The sequence below is a fragment of the Musca domestica genome, unplaced genomic scaffold (genome assembly GCF_030504385.1).
Source record: "Musca domestica strain aabys unplaced genomic scaffold, Musca_domestica.polishedcontigs.V.1.1 19, whole genome shotgun sequence".
NCBI lineage: Eukaryota > Metazoa > Arthropoda > Insecta > Diptera > Muscidae > Musca > Musca domestica.
In genome coordinates, this window is record NW_026712245.1 from 1,954,959 (window position 1) to 1,976,661 (window position 21,703).

The following is a 21,703-nucleotide window of genomic DNA, read 5'->3' on the forward strand; positions in this document are numbered from 1 at the left end:
TCTTTAGGCTTAGAAGTTACTCCCACTTAAAAATAAATGTAAAAGTTTTTGAGAATATGTCATCCTGATTCGAAAAAAAAATTGATTGTGTGAGAAAGAGTAAATTCCGTTGTTCTAGTTTGAAAATATAAAAAAGTATTTCTGGAGCTATCTACAGATAAAATACACCATTGTCAAAACCTATTTTTTATGAAAAAACTCCATCTACAGTTTTTGTTTCAGATACTTAATTTCGCTGTCGTTGTTGTTTTCAATAGCCGGGCAATAATACAACTTTTTGGAAATGAAATTTGTAGATTTCCTTAAAAATCTTTTTTTTGAGTGAATTAAAAGTCATAAAATGGCACTGATGCCGAGAGGAGCAAGCTTCTTATGACCACTAATCCATTACTCATTCTGAAAAGCCATGACATTTTGGAAGAATAGCTGGCGTTTTACTGGCATTTAAAGTGGTGCACAAATACGAAGTGAAAAGATAATGACTGTTGTTTCCAAAATGGTATTGCACGAAAATAGGAGCTACATTCTCCTCAAATTTCACTATACAAGTATGTATCTGCTTTTCCTATTTTTTTTGCCTGAAGCACCATGTATGTAAATAATGTAAGGTGTTTGTTTTTTTGTTTTATTTAACATCAAATGTATTGTTTTTAAAATGTATGTGTTATATATAATTTTGTTTTTCAGTTTTTTGTTTTTAATATTAAAGCATATATTTATTAATGTATATTAATAATAGGTATTTCAAATTATATACTTATGATTCAAATACAAATACTAACAAACTAAATGTTGATGGTGGTGGGGGGTGGTGTTTGTGGGGATGTGTCGTATGCTTGTGTTTTATTTTTAAGAGGATTAATTAATTATTAATAAAATATAGAATATATAGTTCCAATTTTGTTTTAATATTTTTATATTATTTTTCTTTATTTTTAAAAACTAAACAATTTTTTTTCTTGTTATGTTGTTGTTGTGTAAAAAAATCATTTTTTACTTGTTTTAAACAATTGGTTAGATATAAGTGTTATTTATTTATATATTGTATGTATATACCATCATAATATATGCGTTATTACATGTGTGTGTGTGTGGTTGTTAAGTTTCTTTTTTTTTTGCAATTTAACACTTTGAAATAATATTCGTGTGGGATAGAATAGTTGGAGAAATGCAAAGTTTTAATACATTTTTTCTGGAACCAAAATATTTGTTAGGTTTCTTTTTTTGCCGTTTTTAAAGCAATAACAATTTTGTTGGTGTGAAAGAGAAAGTCATATCAATTTGGTTAACAAAACAGAAGAAGAAGGAAACAGAGATTGAAGAAATTAAAAAAAAACATGTTTAATGTATTTATATATATTTTTTATTATATATTACTGTTAATATAATTAATGCTCTACTGAAATTAATTCAGAATTACTTTTAGGCTGGGTTGTGTTTGTTTTCATTATTCATTACCAATTAATCTTAAATGTTAATGTGAGGAGAAGGGGGAAGTTTGTTGGTTTTGTGTGTTTCTAATGCTAAAAACTAATAGTTATTTTTTTTATTTATATGTAAAATAACTTCTTGTGTATATAAATAATATGTTTTAAAGCCTAATTAAAAGTGAGAAAAGGAGAATAAACAATTTCTTTTTGGGGATTTTGTTTAAACGGGAAGTATGGAATTTTGTGTGTGGATTTCTTATTCAAATCGAAAGAATTGCAAATTTTTGGAGCAATTTTGTTTTCCTGTTTCTATGAAACATGCTCTTGATTATATTTTTTTAGGTAGCCCAGCTACTTGATTCGAAAAAAGAACTATGTATACAATAATTGCACAAATGAGATGATAAAAATAAAAATAATCTGTTGTGATATATGTATGTGAATGTGTGAAACTTTTACCTCATATTTTTTGATCTTATGCTTGACAGAAGTTGTCAAACTTTTGCATTCACTAAAGTCTTTTAGGGTTCTTCCAGTCCAAAGCTTTTAAAATCCATGCTCAATAATTAGTAAGAATATTTTTTTTAAATACATACCCACTATTCAAATAAAGATCCTTCCTTAATTACAAGTTTTTATATTCAAAGAGTCTATTTTTCTATTTATACACACATATTTTTGAAACATATACCGAGCAATTTCTTTAAGCTACAGAGAGATTTTATTATGCCTGTACATAGACTCATAGACAAAGTTCTACTCCGGCAATATCCTTTTAAAGGTTCGAAATAACTTTAAATGTTCTCCAAGTATGAACTTCAGTGGGAAATTCAAAACCAATAGCTTGTAAAACTTTTTTGTTGCTTAAAAAATATTAAAGCATCTTTCAAGAAAAAAGGGAAAAAATCCAATCTAATTTAGCTCTTTTTGGGGTCATAAAAATTTCACATTCACACACACACCATATAAAATATTTTTAAAAAATAAATAGATATTATACAATAAAAAAAATACAGAATAGAATGTTTTATAAAAAATATACATGAAAGGAATCCACAACGAATAGAGGTTTTTTTATTCTAAAATCCCTAAGGAAATTTAATATTCTCCTTTTCACTTCATCTTGTTATTATTTATTTCTTTTTATTATTAGTTTTGCTTTTCTTATAATTTATTTCATATATCCTTGCCTTTACCATATTATGATATTGGCATTTTGCTTTTGTTGTTAGTAAACAACTGGATGTTGTTCAACATTAGGCGGCGGCATGTGTTGCAATTGTTGCATGGCAGCACGGGCCAATTCAGGATCTTGTATTAAAGCGATTGGCACTTGTGGTGGTGGTTGTTGTTGCTGTTGCGCTTGCTGCTGCTGTTGGTTGGCCTGTTGTTGATTGGCTTGATGGGCTGAGGCAACAACAACATTGCTAGCTGCTTGCTGATGATGAGCTTGTTGTTGATTTTGTTGCTGTTGTTGTTGCTGCTGCTGCTGATGATGTTGTCTTTGCTGTTCCTGATGTTGTTGCAATTGTTGTTGAGCTGCCGCAGCAGCAGCTGCTTGTTGCAAAGATAATTGCATTAGCTGATGTTGTTGGTGCTGCTGCTGATGTTGTTGCAATTGATGGGCTGCAGCTGCCGCAGCCGCAGCGGCCTGTTGTTGTTGTTGCTGATGACTGTTCACCACCTGTTGCTGCTGCTGTTGCAACTGTTGTTGCTGCTGAGCAGCCGGCTGGGCTTGTGATGGAGGCGCTTGTTTCTGCGTGGCATGAGATGTTATGGTCGATGTTACCAAAGGCACCAGTCCTGTGGCCAATTGCACTGTATTACCTCCAGCACCAGCTGTTATATGTTGTATGGTATGTGCAATGGGAGCTGTTTGCAATGGAGCTAAGCGAGAAAAAGAATAGAATTATTATTAACAAATAACCATAAAAAGGTTTTCGTTTTTTTCAGTTACTCACTTAATTCACTTAAAACTGGTTTTATTTCTTGTTTTATCTGCGGCAATACACCGGCTGGTATTATGGGATGTGGCACTGGTGGAGGTGGCATTGGAGCATTTGGATGATTCATTTTCATATGACGTTTCAAATTGCCCCTTTCCACAAAAGCCTTACTGCATAATGTACAAGCGTGTGGCTTCTCACCGGAATGAGAACGCATGTGAGAAACCAAATGACCTGGAGAATTGAAAAGAAAAACAAAAATAAATAAATAAAAGTTCTATAATTACACCAAAGTGCAAAAAAATAATTATGCAGTTTATTTATAAATCAAGCGTTTAAAACGCTAATAACCACAAAAATCTCCCCAAAAATATATATTTTTAAAAATAAGGAAAATCTGTACCCAAACAGTCTAAAAAAGTATTTAAAAATATCCAAACAGCTCCAACAGACCACCCCCACAGTTTACTTTAAAATTGCATGTTTGTACCACAAACAGTTCTACAACAATATTCTAAATATTCTCAATGAGCCCTCCAAAATATTATTCAAATATATACGTTTATAGCTCGAATAATCCCTTAATATATAACTCGTAATATTCCTCCTTTGTAGCTTGGATAGTACCTTAAAAGTAATTCATAAAATACATTCGTTACTAGATCGAGTACTCCCGCTCAAAAATATTCTTGTTTAGTCCCTTTAAAATATTTTTAAAAATCTACGTTTAAATCCCGTGTGTAAGTCAAATTGTAAAATAGAAATATTCTTAAAATATAAAGAGATATAACCCCCAAAATATATTTTAATAATACTCCTGAAATATCCACATTTGTAGTTCAAATAGTATCTCAAAAGCATTCTTAAAAATTTAAACAAAAATGTTTACATTTTTGCCAGAAATAGTCATTCTAAAGTTTTTTTTTAAATTTTAAATTTTTAAAATATTATGTTTCTAGCTCCGATTGTACCTTAAATATATTGTAACTAGGATAGAGAATGTTTTTTAGATTTACTTTGTAGCTAATATACTCAAATATCCAATTTTGCAGATTAAAATGTTCCATTAAGAAATCCTTAGAAAGTCGTTCAAAAAATTTTTAAATAATCTCTTAATAAATCTTAAGGGTAAACAATTAAAAAAGCTGTAATACCAGCATTTGGAACGAATTTGGAAATTTTCAAAAAGATAACATCCGCTAAAAATTCTGTTAAAATCTTAAAAATACCGAATATAGCCGTTACAATGGGGTCTATACGAAGACGTGGACCTGCATAAGCCATTGAAATATTCATACACGAAACTTGAAAAAATCCAGTAAATTATGTAACTAAAATTATCAAAATACCGAATATAGTGAGGTTCTGATATATGGAGCCTATATACGAAGACCTGGATCTGCATACTAAATTTTTTGTCATAGGCTGTAGTATCCATTACGATATCGAAATACGAAATTACTTCGGTGAATAATGTCTGTCCTATACTTCGGTGAATAATGTCTGCAAAATCGCCAAAATTTCGAATATTGGGGGATACCGTTGTATGTGGGTTATACGATATCGTGGACCTATATAGACATTTCTCTTCCAGGGAATAAAGTGCTTGGAAAAAACTTTTAGTATGGAATTCAGACAATTTCATTGAAATTGTTGGCTACAATCATCAAAATACCGAATATCGGGTGGTACCGTAGTATGGGGGCTATACGATATCATAGGCCTATATAGACAATTTTCTTTCGGGTGGTAAAGTAGTCAGGAAGAACTCCTTGTGTATATTTCCAGACAATTTCATTGGAAAATGTGGCTAAAACCATCAAAATGGCGAATGTCGGGAGGTACAGTTATATGGGAGCTATGCGCGATATCACAGGCCTATAATATTCAGGCTATATAATTTCAGGTGGTAAAGTACTCAAAAGGAAATTCTAGTGTTTATTTTTAGACAATTTCATTGAAAATGTGGCTAAAATCATAAAAATACCGAATAATATCGAGGGGTACCGTTGTATGGGGGCTATACGAAATCGTGGACCTATTCTATTTCAGGGGGTAAAGTATTCAGAAAGAACTCTTTGTGTGGATTTTCAGACAATTCCGTTGGAAAAGTGGGTACAATCATCAAAATACCAAATATCTGGAGGTACACTTATATGGAGGCTAAATTGTGGTCCTATATAGACAATCCTCTTCCAGAGGGTAAAGTGTACTCAAAAGAAACTCTTTGTGTGTACTTTCAGACAATATCATTGAAAAATGTGGCTAAAATCATCAAAATACCGAATATGGGGGGTACCGTTCTATGGGGTCTATACGATGTCGTGGACCGATATAGCTCATATTCGAACTTGACCTACCTGAAAATACTGATCTGTGCAAAATTTGAGCTTCCTATCTTTATTCGTTTTGACTCTAGCGTGATTACAACAGGAGGACGGATGGGACAGGACAGGCCTAAAACATCTTACACATTTTACGCTGATCAAGAAAATATATACTTTGTTATGTCTAAAATTATTATTTCGATGAGTTACAAACGGAATGACGAACTTAATATAACCTCCATACTAGGTATGGTGGAGGGTATATAAAATTGAGTCTCCAATGTCGACAAAAATATTGTCCATTAAGAAATCTTAAGAAAGTCCTTCAAAAAAATTAATGGACCTGAAGTTACTCCGAAAATCTTAAAATATTCTCTAATCATAATTTCCCAAAAATATCTCAAAATCCATATTTATTGCTCTGAAGGTACCCAAAAAAATCTTAAAAACAATTCTCTGAATGTACCCAAAAATGCCTAAAATGAAAAAGTTGAATATGGTTCTTGAAAACATTTAAAAATCCTAATCGGTACCTCTGATTGCCCCTCTAAAAGTTTCTCAATTTAAAAAACTAATCTTTTTATTTCCTTAAATTTTTCCTGACTTTGTTAGTCCCTCATAAAGTCCGGTTCTTACTCTTAAGAGAGTTTTACAAAACATTTACATTTGTAAGTCCTTCTTTTAGGATCTCTAACAAATTTTAATACAAAATTATTATCTTTATTGTTCTAATAGTCCTTAACCTCACATCTTCTGCCAACATTTCTTTCGCAAATAAATTTTTGTATAAAATATACTTTTCTGACTTTGTTAGTGGCGCATAAAATCCGTTTTTATCCTAAATAATATTTTTCAAAACATTTACATTTTAATCCCTGTTAAGTTTTAACCCTGAAGAGTGTTTTACAAAACATTTACATTTGTGTCTCTTTTATTTATTTATTTATTTATTTATTTATTAATCCATTTGTAATAAAAAGGCCTAATAGACCATACATAATTATTACATAGCCTACCTTAAACCTGAGTTAAAAAACAATTCAATAATAAAAGTAAATAAATTCACAATTTCATGATATATACATACGTACATACATTATACTACTATATAAAGTACTTGTTATTATTATTATTATTATTGTTATTGGCTCCCCAGCCATAAAAATTTGAATACAAGGTAATTAATGTCCATGTTAACAATAACTTTTAGATTAGATAGCAAAAAAAAAAAAAAAAAAAAAAAAAAAAAAAAAAAAAAAAAAATCAAGTAATAAAACTGCTACATATAACAACAACAATTAGGATGCAAGATGTTGAAACAGTTTTAAATCGAAAAACATTGTTAGAATGTGAAAAAACTCTTAATTCCTGGGGTAATGTGTTCCAACATCGCGCGACCCGTACCAGAAACGATCGTGCATAATCATTTCTAAAGATCCTAGGAATAAAAATTTGAGGGTTTCTAGTTGAATGAGAAAATGTGAAACTCATCCTCAAAGAAACTGGTCTACCACTTCTTATTATATTATAAAAGGATACGAGATTACGACAGGTAATTAATTCATTAAATGAACATCCGATAAACCGTTTCACATATTCAGATATATGCTCTCTTCCACGGACCTTATATACAAACCGAACTATAGAATTTACGATTCTTCGTAAGTGGAGAAGGTGAATACCAGTAGCACCGGACACTACCTCAATGCCATATAATATTGTAGACATTAACAGAGCATGCGCCAACTTTTCCTTTACATAGCAAGGTAAATATAGGTTACATGCATAAAACCGTCGTAAATAAGACCACACCTTCCCAGATATGATGTCAATATGATTCTTAAAAGACAACTCATTATCAATTACCACTCCTAAACATTTATGATGGGGGACAAATTCCACATCATCATTAAGCAACTTTATATTAATAGTATGATTTTTAAATGCTCCAAACATCATGGCCTTTGTTTTGGTTGGATTTATTGTAAGTAAATTCATGGATGACCAATATGAAAACTGAACAAGGCACGTATTAATGCGATTTTCAAACACTGACGGCGACTCACGGTCACCACTAAAAAGGAGGAAAATATCATCCGCGAATTGATAAGTTTTGCATGAATCAGAATCAGTGACATCCTTAAGATCATTCACATACAAAATAAATAAAAGTGGTCCTAATACCGACCCCTGCGGTATGCCACTATAGGTCAAAATAGTATCCGACTGACAACCGTTCAGAGCCACAAACTGGGACCTATCACTGAGATAAGAATACATAAGCCTACACGCCGTGGACGAAAAATTAAATATATTCTTAAGTTTATTTATCATAATTATGTGATCTACGGAGTTAAAAGCTTTTGATAAGTCCAGAGAAACAAGTACACTTACTCTGCCCTCGTTGATATTCTGGCGTATATTATCCGTTGCCTTTATAAGCAAGTGTGTAGTGCTATGCCCTCTTCGAAATGAATATTGAGTGTCAGATATTAGACTCGAAGTATATTCCACAATTTGATTCTTCATTATAATCTCTACTATCTTAGATACAGATGGTAGTATAGAAATTGGGCGAAGGTCATCTGGGCAACTAACATTATTCGATTTGGGGATGGGGACAACACGAGCTTTTTTCCATGCAAGTGGAAAAGTTGAGCTTACTAATATATAGTTCACGAAGTGTAAAAATATATCCATGACGTACGGGTAAATTAACTTAATAAATCGTATGGGTATCATATCCACCCCTACTGATTTAGAGTGAATTTTGTGCAATGCTTCAAAAATTTCAGCCTCCTCAACGTATCGAAAAGAAAATAACGTGTTAGAATCAACATCCTGCATAAAGTCCACTTGCCCTGCAGGTCTATGGTCAGTGTTAATAAAGGAACAATTTATGTCATCCACATCAATATCAAAAACAGAATGATTTTGATTTACATAACCTGCATTACGCAACAATTTCCAAACGCCAGATGTATCTAACCTGCCAAACATTGCTACAAAATGTTTCCTCTTTGCCCTTCTAATAACGGTCCTTGCCCTGTTTCTATATTTACAGTAAACAGCCCAATTCTCCTGACAACGGTCTAATTGAAATGCATTAAAAGCTAAATCTCTAACGGATCTAGCAAATGTGACATCGCTAGCCTTAATCCATGTTTCTGTGCGAAGTTGTACCCTTTTCCTAACAACAGGTACACAGGCAAATAAGCTACCAATTAGAGAACTAATTTGAGAGCATTTGATGTTTACATCAGGTTCACTTAGCAGTAAATTCATGTCAAAAGCACGCAAGATCAACAGAAATCTATCCCAATCCATGTTGTTGTAATCTCGGTACTCCAGGAATTCAAGCGGCTTATAATAACTTAAGGAAAGAGACGCGAAAAGTAGGGCATGGTCAGAGACAGACGGACACTGAACTTGATCACTAAAGTTAACAAATGAAGCATCACTTACCAACATGAAATCTATTAATGAAGTTGTTCTTGTTCTTAAATCAAAATGTGTGGGCTTAGAATTGTGAACAATTGACAAATTATATCTTATGCACAGTGAGCGAAAATTACTAGACTTAGTATCATCAAATAGGTTATTATTAAAATCACCAAAAATAACTATATTTTGGTGCTCCGAAAATAAATCCATATGATGACACTCAAAATCATATAAATTACCAGTTGGTAAATAAACCACGCCAAACAAGATTTCAATATTATCAAAGCACAACTTAACGAAAAGCGATTCACATCCAGGAAAAGAGGTTTTCAACACCGTTTTGTAGGGGAGACCATTAACAATAAATAAACCTACACCACCTCCTCTACCTGGAGTCTGGCGATCATTCCGGCAAAGTCTATATCCAGGTAAAGAAACGGCTTTATTGCAAATTTCATTCATGAGCCACGTTTCTGTCACAGCAAAAATATGGAACACATTGCCCTTTAAAATAAGTCTCAGTTCATCAAGTTTGTTTTTAGGCTTGATGCTCCTGCAATTTAGATGAGCCACTTTTAAGTTATCACTATACGGACACAACACGGATTTAATGTACGAGTTATCGTTAATTATTGGACCTAGATTTTCACTAAATGACATTACGACAGAGCCAAAAATTGAAAATGGGGAGCCAAAAAAAGATATTTAATACAAATTTTTTAAAATACAATAATATTTCCATAAAGAAGAACAATATTGCAATAACATTCATGCAGCTCTTCACTTTTAATATGAGTTCAATTTTCAATTCATTAATAAAGATTAAGTAGAACAGTCAATTTCTGAAGTTGTATTACACTAATTTTGAACTTGTTCAGAGTTATTTAACAAAGAAGAACATTTCTTAGCATCTGCAAAAATTTCGGTGCCATCTGTGAGTATCAGTTTGGCTTTCAGTATGTCTGAATTTAGAACCTTAAATTGGTTATAACTGCTTGTCGGCGAAGCCTTATACAGAGCGAATTTAGATATGCCGCAGCAGGAGTGTAATGGTCGTTTAGGTAAACTCTATTTGACAGGTCACCACCTTCACCTTTAATTATGTCCAACACTTTAAGAGTCCTGGTTCTGAAATACTCCTTCATGATTAAATCGCGGGCATTAACATTATTCAGCTTAACTAGGATCTGTTTTCCGTTGCTTATGTAGCCAATATAATTGATATCATGAGTAGAAAGCGACACATTAAAAAATGAGCTTAACGCCATTACCGGGGCAACCAAGTCTGTTAACCCAGCAGGCAAGCCGCTGATTAAAAAGTCAGCTCTATTCAGTCTGCGATGTAACACATTCACTTCAGCCTGGAGATCTGATATTTTTGAATCTGTAGCAGATTTTAGGTTGCTCACTTTTTCATTGCAGCTATTAATATCGGATTTAAGTTCAGTTAAATAAGATCTCATCTCATTTTTAATTTCATCCAGAGCTGCTTTAATGGAGTTCTTTTCAGTCTGGTTACTCATTATTATGCCATCTAACTTAGCATTAAGACTCCGAAACTCGTCCGATATGCTATTCCTATTGGGATTGGTTCGTTGACAGTTCTCACATGAGACACAAGTAAAAATGCTGGATTTGACAGATTTTAAAGCAGCTAAATCTTTTTCATTGATATTAGCACAGGCGGCATGTATCCATTTATTACACATTTTACACATAATGCTTCCTTGGGATTTTGTTATAGAATTGTTGCAAATACCACATTTCTCCGCACTAGGCATTTTTGGTTACTTGGAGAAAAAAACAGAAGAAGCATCCAAAAACAAGGCAAACAAGAGCAACAATAAAATGCAGCAACAAAATCAGCAACCAACAGCACAGCAACAATTTAGCAGCAAAATAACAATTATGCAATATTGTGTATAAAGCGGTATTTTAAATTTAATTTTAACAACAAGTCATGCAACAAACTGCAATTTCCGAAGAATGTGTATAATGCGTCCGATTTATTAATAAATTCTATTCATTTGAAGAATGAAAAGCTGCGATGAACAAAAACCACGTTTATTCAGGCATAGCGTTGCCAGATTAAGTCCTTTAACAATTTTTATTACGAAAAAAGTTATCTGTATAGTTCTTATAATCCTTAACCTCACTTTTTTGTGCCAACATTTCCTTCCCACTTACCTTTACATATAAATGTCTTGGGACATTTTTCACATGAAAATGGCCGCTCCATTTCCTGACCCTTCGTATGGCTACGTTGATGGAAGAGCAAGTTACCCTTGAGCGGGAACGATTTGCCGCATGTCTCACAGGCAAATGGACGATCGCCGGTGTGACAACGTGACATGTGATTGATTAAATGTTCTTTGCGCGTAAATGGCTTGTTGCAGACATTACAACAATGGGGATTATCGCTCGAATGCTGACGCATGTGATTATTCAAATGTTCCTTGCGTGTGAATGTCTTCTGACAGTATTCACATTTGTGCGGCGAATCGCCTGTATGCAGGCGCACATGATTCGTCAAATGTTCCTTACGGGTAAAGGTCTTTTTGCAGTAGCTGCAACGATGTGGCGACTCGCCCGTATGCTGGCGTACATGATTGGTTAGATGTTCTTTGCGCGTAAAAGTCTTGGCACAAAATGTACACTTGTGCGGTGATTCGCCAGTATGTTGTCGCACATGATTCACCATGTGATCCTTTCGGGTAAAAGCCTTGGTGCAGTAGGTACACTTAAAGGGCGTCTCGCCTGTATGTTGTCGTATATGATTGACCAAGTGTTCCTTGCGCGTAAACGTTTTCATACAATAGGTGCAACGATGAGGTGATTCGCCTGTATGTTGTCGCACATGATTTAATAAATGTTCCTTGCGCGTAAACGTTTTCGAACAGAAATCACAACGATGAGGAGTTTCGCCTAAAAACAGCGAAAAGAGGAAAGGATGTGCAAGGACCACATTAATCATTATTATTTTTTAGAGAGTAAAAAAAAAAAAAACAAAAATAAACTAATAAATTTAGGTATGATATAATGAAGGGCATGCGTGATTCACTCCTCAAATGAGTTATCCTATTGGAAATCATGACAGCTCTTAAAATAAGTATTGTTAATATAATTATTCTTATTCTCTGTAAAGGTTTAAGTTCACGAAAGTGTTCTAGAAGCATGTTAATAGAACTATTCTTAAAAAAAATCCCTACACATACTACTCTTTATAGGTTTAAGTTAACGCAAGTGTGAGTATGAAAGTGTTCTAGGAGTACAGGGTGAGATGAAAAAACTGCAACCAACTTGAGCTTTTAGAAATGACACTCGTCCGACAACTGTTAAAATTATTCCAGTTCATTATACTGTTTACAAGCGTACAAAAGTATTTTGGTGAGAATTTTCCAGAAAAAAATATTCGTGATGGAATTCAAGCGTGATAGTGTGATTTCTTTATATTTAACTGTAAAGACAAGTGGCTATCGTTAGAGCACTCCAGCATTTAAATGTTAATAAATCTTTTGTGTCTCGTAGCATCGCTCGTTACCATGATACTGATAGCATACCCCGACGACAAGGAATTGGACGAAAGAAAACAGCAACATCAGCAGAAATGGTTCGAAAAGTAAAGAAGCGACTTGATCGAAACCCGCGTCGCAGTGGCCGAAAGATGGCTCGTGAGCAGAACATATCGCAATATTCCATTCGGAAAATATTGAAAAATGGGCTCGGGGGGTAACGCAATTGAAATTCCAAAAAGTGCAATAACCTACACCGCAACCAGAAAGAAATTAGACTCAAAAGAGCTAAAGAGTTGCTTTGCTTGGCCAAAAGTGGTGAACTGTCGAATTTGGTTTTCTCCGATGAGAAAACATTCGCTGTCCAGCAGTTTGTAAACAAACAAAATGATCGTGTTTACTTGCCAAAGAGGTCAGCTGAAAATGTGCACCTTCGATTGGCCACCAAAACTCAAGCGCTGGCCGTGGTGATGGCCATAACAGCCGATGGTCGCTCTCCGCTCGTATTAATCATCAGAATGCCGAATATTATCGCAAAAATATTCTGGAGGGTGTATTAAAACCTTGGGCACGAAAACCTTTTGGCCGCAGACCTTGGATATTTCAACATGACTCGGCACCATGGATGGCACTCAGCAAGAGCCACCCAAGAATGGTTACAAACTGAGGTTCCTCGCTTCATTTCCATCGCACAATGGCCACCAAAATCTTCGGATACCAATCCGTTGGACTATTGTGTCTGGAGTATTTTGGAAAGCAAGGTTGGCACTAAAAAATACCAAAGTGTTGATAAACTCAAGCAAGCGCTTCTCCGGGAATGGGCCAAAATACCGCAGAGCAACATTCGGGCAGCGTGTGACGGTTTCATTGGCCGTTTGAAGGCCATAATTCGTGGCAAAGGTGACCAATCCGAATAAATCTAAACTTATTCTAAAATTTGATGCTATTTCCGACATTTTTTGCCATCATTCAATAAAATTTAAAAAAAAAGTGTAAAAATTATGGCGTTTGATTTTGTTACAGTTTTTTTTTATCCCACTCTGTATGTTACTGTACTCATTAAAGGTTTAAGTTCACGAAAGGGAGTATGAAAGTGTACTAGGAAGTATAAACGTTTTCTTGGAAGTATGAATATTAAATAAATATGTATACAATACGATACTTCCAAACACTGGATTTCTTTTAAATTTACTTTACAAATCTTGTTAAAGATCTCAGATTATTATTGAAAAACATTAGTCTTTAGATTAAACTTTAAATTCATCCAAATTTTAGTATTTCACACATGCCCTAAACTATCCAATTAAAATACAATAAATACATTTAATCATGTTTGGTATTTGAGAGGGAATGGATCGACATCACTGTTTAATGGTGGGAGTTTTTAAACAAGTTATTTTTTTCTAACATCATTAAACAAAACAACAATTTATGGGCAAAATATTTAAAAAATAGTAAATTTAATTATTTAAATTTATTTTTTAATTACAAAATTGTTAATAAAAACCACCACCATTAAAAGATTGCTTTAATTTTAAATTAAGGTTTTTAAAAAAAATTGCATTATTGGATGGATATTATCTCACCGGTGTGTTGATGTATATGATTGGTTAGATGTTCTTTGCGCGTAAACGTTTTCGGGCAATAGGTGCAACGATGCGGTGATTCGCCCGTATGCTGTCGCACATGATTTAATAAGTGTTCTTTGCGCGTAAAAGTTTTCGAGCAGATGTCACAACGATGGGGTGTTTCGCCTGTAAAAGCGAGACAGAACAAGAAGAAGAGAAGAAGGGTATTGTTGAACATTTTTGTTTTTGTTTTATTTATATTCTTAATAAAAAAATATTTAAAAAATATAAAAGTGATGATGATTTCTTTTTCTGATCATCCAATTAAAATTCAATAGATTTTAACTTTTTTTTCTTTCATTTATCGTTTAACGTGGGAACGAGGTTTGTGTATGTGTGTGTGGAAGAAAGAGCATTTAAATTTAAGAATTTGTATTTCCCAAACTGACATGAAATTTATTCAATGCAAAAAAACTCAAGTCAAAAAAATGTAGTGTAAATATCTCGTCTTTATGTAAATTTGCTACTGTTAGTGCCCCTTTCTTAAATTCCAGTATTTATCGGCATGATATTTAAACAAAAACATATGAATCGGTAGGTCTGTATCGTCTGATAGAGGGTCTGACTTGCATCTCTACAGTTATATGTTCGTATAAGGGACCTAAGAAACAAAGCAAAATGACCCATGTGGGCAGCAACGATGCCGCAAAAGTATTGTACAAGGTGAGAAGTTGAGAAATTTGCATAGTGAGAAATAGTGACCCATACGGGGAATGCATGAGGCTAGGGCGGAGAAAAAAACAAATATCCCATCATTGGGGCCAATAAATGGCAATAAAGAGATTTTGAACCTGCACTAATTTCTATGGTTCCCTTATAGGATTTTATTCTTGCATGTCGATAACGCAAATAATGATCCCGCAGAAGCGATGGAATAAGTAACCTTTATGATGAGTACGGGTGGAGAGACCATCTAATGCTCTGCAACGTAGGTAGCGGTCTTGTAGATGAGCCATGCAAGACAATATCATGCGGAGGAATCGAGTACATTACCGCTTTCATCAACTTGTCAATACCCAGTCACATAGTCTCATGTCATAAATATTAACAGGGTGTTATGCTAGACAAGAATGCCTGCAGGTGCGAATCGTACATCAATCTCAAGTAGGCAAAAAATACTAGCTGTCCAACATCATCGTGGGTTGCGTAAAGTGCATGTCCACTCAAATAATTCTAACATATAACCAGGCGGTAAAATCGTAGTCAAAATCTATTGAAGACATTTGATATGGCCAACCAAGTCAAGCTAGTTGAAGATAAAGAGGAGAATAACCTTTGGCCCTGATACGTTGGACATTGCACTTCATGTGTGGACACCAGTCGAATGGGGATTCCAGGGACTTCTTTACATAAGAAAAATGAATATATTCGTCGCCCTAAAGGGACCCTGTAAATATTAAGAGATCGCTAAAAACCTTGTTTTGACATTTACAAGTCAGTAGGCCGGTCTGTGTAGCTATACGAATTTATTTCAACGCTTTGGGAAATCATTCAAACATAAAATCTTCTCATTACACCAGGTTTTATCCGCTCAACAGAATGATGCAACAAATAATTGCATGCTACCACAGAAAAATTACTCCCTCCAGGGCAAGCACAGCTATCTGCGATAAATTGAAAAGTAGAAACAAGATCCTCAAGGGCTAGCCGGATAAGAAAACTTTCTTGACCCCTTATAAAACAATAGGTCGGTCCGTGGTTAGCTATGCGGCACCAGTGTGGTCTGCGAATACGATTGCGAAGCAATGGAAAACTATTCAGACCATGCCACCTTGAGAACTGCAAAAGAGGATGCCTTCTCACGTGACACGCCCATCCAGGCGTGTTAGGAAGGACCTGAATGATCTAGAAGCCTAGTGGTACAAGAGAGCCTCTATATCAAAAAGCCTATCAAGTGGGTCTGAATAGGATTGATACTGATGCAGTAATGTAGTCAACAATTACAGTATTAATGTCATCCTCGAAGTCCACCCAATCATTGTAGCTGAAGAACATTTGCTTCCTAGGCAACCAGAGTAGTTCTGGCCCAACTACGAGTTAGAAGATGTGCGGAACGTGGGTCTAGATAGCATTCATACTGAAGTAGTCGCTGATGTAGTTAACCATCACAGTATGAATGCCATGCTCGGAGTCCACACCCAATCACTTGCAGCTGAAGAACGTCGGCTGCCTAGGTAACCAGGGTAGTTTTGCCCCAACTACGAATTAATGAAGATGTGCGGAACGTCTGTCCAGCGTGCGATACAGAAACGCACAATGCGCAGCATGTTTTCAACTGTCCTGACAAACCTAGCAAACTCAGTCCAGAAATTCTATGGCTAGAGCCCACAAAAATATATACTGTCAGGCCCTAAATTTCTTCAGGAAAAAGTAGTCTAATGTTGAAATTAGACCCCACAGGAATACCATCAAATAGAAGAAAAACTCAAAAACCAAATAATAAATCAGCCTTTAAAAGTTTGTAAAGGTACTATCCTTAAACCCGAAAAAGATGACAAAATCAAAACTAAGAGAAGAAATTGATTTGAATCCTATAATCAGCTAAAACTATAAAAATCTATTGGAAATATATTTTAGAAAACATGTATATAACAAATGTTGAAAGATAAGGGATAGTAAAAAGATATAAGGATCTAGACGGCATATCATAATGGAACAACTTGAATTTGGAATAGGGTGGTTACACATCGAGACGATTTAAAATATCGTTATGCTACTGCTCTCCAAAGAGAGAAATATAATCAGAATTTAAACTAACAATTCTTAAGGTAATATTGGAAATGCAAAACAGAGCTTCAAGAATTACAAACCTGTTGGGAGGATTTCACAAAGCAAAAATAAGTGAAATGTCAGATTTTAATTTTTTGTATAATTTATAACAAACATGCTTTTGTGGATTTGGTGTAGTATTCAAATCATAAAAAACTTATTACCGATGAGATAATTTTCCGAGATTTCTACAAAGGACCCGAGTCCTGTTGCAAAGAAAAATTTATCAATTCAGAAAAGGGGAACCGCTTACTTATTAAGTATTTTCTCATTAAATATCGATTGTATTTTAATTGGACCTTTACAGAAATACCAGTATATCTTTTCGTTCGGTCAACGAAATACATACCTGTATGCCATAAAATGTGATTGGTAAAGTGTTCTTTGCGACTGAAACTTTTGCCACAGATCTCACAACGGAAGGGCGTATCGTTGGTATGTGAACGCATATGATTGGCCAAGTGTTCTTTGCGTGTATATTTCTTGCCGCATACTTCACACTGATGAGGAGTTTGACCTATAAATGGAGCAGAAAAATAGAAATAGCGAAATATTTAAAAAAATGTTTTATTTTTCAAAGATAAACATTCCTCGCTTACCAGTGTGCCACATATAGTGATTAACATAGTGCTCCTTGCGTGTAAAGGATTTCTTACAAATATCGCAACGATGTGGTGTCTCTCCCGTATGCTTGCGCACATGATTCACCATATGTTCCTTGCGTGTAAAGGTCTTTGCACAATATTGACACCGAAACGGCGTCTCTCCGGTATGCGACCGAAAGTGATTCTCCAAGTGTTCTTTGCGCGCAAATGTCTTCTGACAAATGGTGCAGGCAAAGGGCTTATCGGTCGAATGTCGTTTCATATGACGCTCAAGCGAGGCATTATTGGCGAAAACATTAAAACAAACGACACAGGTGAACATGGGTCCGCCTATATGAATCTTACCATGACGCGTTAGATCCTGTGAGGTAAAGAAACCCTGACCGCAAACCTGACAATTGAACGGTTTGCGTTCGGTGTGGTAGCGACGATGTACAATCAATTGATAGCGGAAGGCAAACATTTTGCCACAGATATCGCAGACATGTTCACCGGTGGAGACAACCGTTCCATCGGGCGCCAAAGTTATCTGGCTTTGATCGACGGCAATGCCACCCTCCATTTTGGGCAAAAGTAGACCAGCTGCTGCCCCGCCAGCCGTTGTGGTGGCTACTGCAGTGCCGGTGGTATTGGCAATTGCCGTTGCTGCACTGGTAGTGGCCACAGCTCCAGTGGCCGTTGTAGTTATGGTCGACTCTGTTGTTTGCTGCTGCTGTTGTTGTTGTGGCATATTGCTGCCGCCACTATTGGCCACCCCAGCAGTACCGCCGGCTTGCTGTTGATGTTGTTGTTGCTGCTGCTGCTGCTGTTGTTGCTGCGATTCATTTGCATTGCTGCTGGTGGCCGTAACGGTAGGTGCTACTATACTACTATTAGCTGAAACTGGTATGCCGGCATGTGCGGCTGCCAATGGATGATTTATAACATCACCATGAATCTTTCCAAAGACCTCATGGTAGGCGAACAACTGTGATATATCTTCAATATTAACTTTATACATTTCAATGCCGGGATGTATTTTTCCTCCTACAACGACACTGCCGTCATCCTTGATCTCGGCTTTTGGTGTGCCCAATGTTATTGTAGTTGCTCCTGATGTGGATGGTGTTGCCGTCGATGCAGCTGTAGAGATGTGCTGCATTATTATCTGTTGATTACTAGTGGGAATTTTGCCATTTGTTATGAAGGAAGGCTTTTCGTCCTTTATTGCATCGTTTGATTGTTGCACGGCAACATGTTGTTGTTGTTGTTGCTGCTGCTGTTGTTGTTGTTGATGATGTTGCTGGGCAATTTGTTGCTGCTGCTGTTGTTGTTGTTGCTGTTGTCGATTATCTTCCGCTGAGTTTAAAGCTAAATGAGATGGGAGAAAAATAAAATAAATAAAGAAATTTATAAAACAAAAAAGGAAATTAAATGAAAAGGCTATGGCCACGGAGGGTGATTATGAGATTTTTTTATGATATCCAAATGGATATAACCGGTTCAAAAGCCCAAGAAAGTGTCACTATAATCAAATCAAAATTCAAAAAATTCAAAAATGAAATTATTTTTTTTTTTTTTTTGCATTACTTTCAACGTTTATACTCATCCCAAAAGATGGTTAAACCTTTAATTTTTTTTCAAAAATCTTAACTGAAAATATTTATATTTTGAATAAAATATAACCGGAATTTTACCATTATATTGAGCCCATCTTTGGACCAGAATTATTAATTTTGAATAGCAATCTTTTTCATACGCCCAGAAAGAATAGTCAGACAGGTGGTATATTGCAATACAATTTTGCTAAACATTTTGAAATCATGGGTATAGACTTTATCGAAACAGACTTTCATTTGCTCCGGCTCGATTCTAATTTTGTATGCCATTCTCAAGTATGTGGGAAGCATAGTAAATCAGGCTATAGCTAGCGATCATATATCACCTGGTCATAGCTTTGAACTACTTGATATACATATACCTAACAGAGACATTTGGACCCGTGGCACTCCACCTTTTACCAAATGGGGGGTGGGTTTGACGACACTTTGTCAGGACGAGAAAGAAACCGAGACGGTGGAACATTTACTCTGCCACTGCCCAACTCTTATAGGAGTGAGACAGAGGCTACTGGTTAAGCAAACTATCAGTGTGAACACATTAGAATTGATCCATCTTTACCACTCTAATAACTGCTGTACCAAAAACAATTTTTATACCCTCAGCCATATGGCTACAGAGGGTATATATCATTTGATACGGTCAAAACGTGCCTAGTCGAAATAACGGTTTTAGACCCTAGGTCTCTTTGGACCAAATCCGTTTCAGAACATTTGGAGTCGATCTAGCGATGTCCGTCCGTCCGTCCGTCCGTCTGTCTGTCTGTCTGGCTGGCTGGTGCGCACGATAACTCTCGAAGGGAGTATCCGATTTGGTCCAAACTTGGTACATCGTAATATTTTTGTCAAACTTAGATCGAGTTCGAAGATGGGCAATATCGGTCCACTCCTTCTGGTACCTCCCCCACAAAAGGTCGAAATTTGCAAAAAATTTATTCTTTGCACAGAAAGAGAAGGGAAAATCCGATTTTGCTTTAAATTTTGCAAATCCTAATATTTGCATCAGTGCTAGGTCAGGTGTGAAAATGGACAATATCAGTCCACTCCATCAAGTACCTCCCCCACAAATGGTCAAAATTTTGAATAATTACAACTCTCATAAAATTTGATTTAAGAGTCCGATTGTCTTCAAATTTTACACATCCCAATATTTATATTAACCCAAGGTCTGGTGTTAAGATGAGCAATATCGGTCCACTCCTTCTGGTACCTCCCCCACAAAAGGTCGAAATTTGCAAAAAATATATTTTTTGCACAGAAAGAGAAGGGATAATCCGATTTTGCTCAAACTTTGCAAATCCTAATATTTGCATCAGTTTTACGTTAGGTGTAAAAATGGACAATATCGGTCCACTCCTTCTGGTACCTCCCCCACAAAAGGTCGAAATTTGCGAAAAATATATTTTTTGCACAGAAAGAGAAGGGATAATCCGATTTTGCTCCAACTTTGCAAATCCTAATATTTGCATCAGTTTTACGTTAGGTGTAAAAATGGACAATATCGGTCCACTCCTTCTGGTACCTCCCCACAAAAGGTCGAAATTTGCAAATCATATATTTTTTGCACAGAAAGAGAAACGATGATCCGATTTTGCTCCAACTTTGCAAATCCTAATATTTGCATCAGTGCTAGGTCTGGTCTTAAAATGGATAATATCGGTTCACTCCTTCAAGTACCTCCCCCACAAATGGTCAAAATTGTGAATAATTACAACTCTCATAAAATGTGATTTAAGAGATCGATTGTCTTCAAATTTCACCCATCCTAATCATTTTATTAGTCAAGGTGTGGTGTTAAGATGGAGTATATCGGTCCACTTCTTCTGGTACATCCCCCACAAATGGTCGAAATTTTAAAAATATATATTTTCTGCACAGAAAGGGAAGCAATAATCTAATTTTGAAAAACATAACACTCAAAGAAAGCGAAATAAGGATCCAACTCTCTTCAAATTTCACACATACAATAATTTTTGCTAACACCAGATCTGTTGTGAAGATGCTATATATCTTCGAATACCTTCTGGCACCTTACCCACAAAAGGACACAATTTTCAATATTTTCATCTATCATAAATTACGAAGCGATTAAGCGATTCTTTACATTTGCTATATCCATCTACTATAATTTATTTGTTTACATATATAATTAGTTTTATATATAATTATATTTATATCATATTTATTTATGTGGGATACGAAATGGACAATATTGAACGATTCTTTCAAAACCCACTCCATAGAGGGTGGATAGGGCTGAGGGTATACATCTGTCGGCAAAACCGACCGATACTTTTTTACTTGTTATTATTATTATTATTATTATTATTATTATTATTATTATTATTATTATTATTATTATTATTATTATTTTTGAGGCTAAAGCTCCTCTGCTGCTGTACTCAATTATCCCCCTTTTTATACCCTCAGTCATATGGCTAAAA

General features: G+C 35.2%; 2 protein-coding genes across 7 annotated transcripts in view; both read right to left on the reverse strand.

Annotated features, from left to right (window-relative positions):
• Positions 1-1,103: 1,103 nt before the first annotated feature.
• The window catches only part of LOC101892959 (PR domain zinc finger protein 15), a 54,581-nt gene continuing 33,981 nt past the window's right edge, over positions 1,104-21,703 (reverse strand). For 4 of the 6 annotated variants that reach the window (XM_020036140.2, XM_059121123.1, XM_020036141.2 and 1 more), the window contains 6 exons: positions 17,656-19,011; positions 17,406-17,573; positions 14,246-14,413; positions 11,335-12,072; positions 3,392-3,610; positions 1,104-3,317 (listed from right to left, as the gene is read on the reverse strand). In XM_020036140.2, coding sequence (XP_019891699.1) covers positions 2,659-3,317; positions 3,392-3,610; positions 11,335-12,072; positions 14,246-14,413; positions 17,406-17,573; positions 17,656-19,011 — 3,308 coding nt within the window. In that variant the 3' untranslated portion in view covers positions 1,104-2,658. The remainder of the gene's footprint in view (positions 3,318-3,391; positions 3,611-11,334; positions 12,073-14,245; positions 14,414-17,405; positions 17,574-17,655; positions 19,012-21,703) is intronic. The other 2 variants (XM_059121124.1, XM_059121125.1) reach the window with 2 other exon arrangements.
• LOC131801966 (uncharacterized) lies at positions 9,910-11,230 on the reverse strand. The gene has a single exon (XM_059121127.1). It carries the CDS (start codon positions 10,926-10,928, stop codon positions 10,116-10,118), a length of 813 nt encoding a protein of 270 aa, XP_058977110.1. The 5' UTR covers positions 10,929-11,230; the 3' UTR covers positions 9,910-10,115.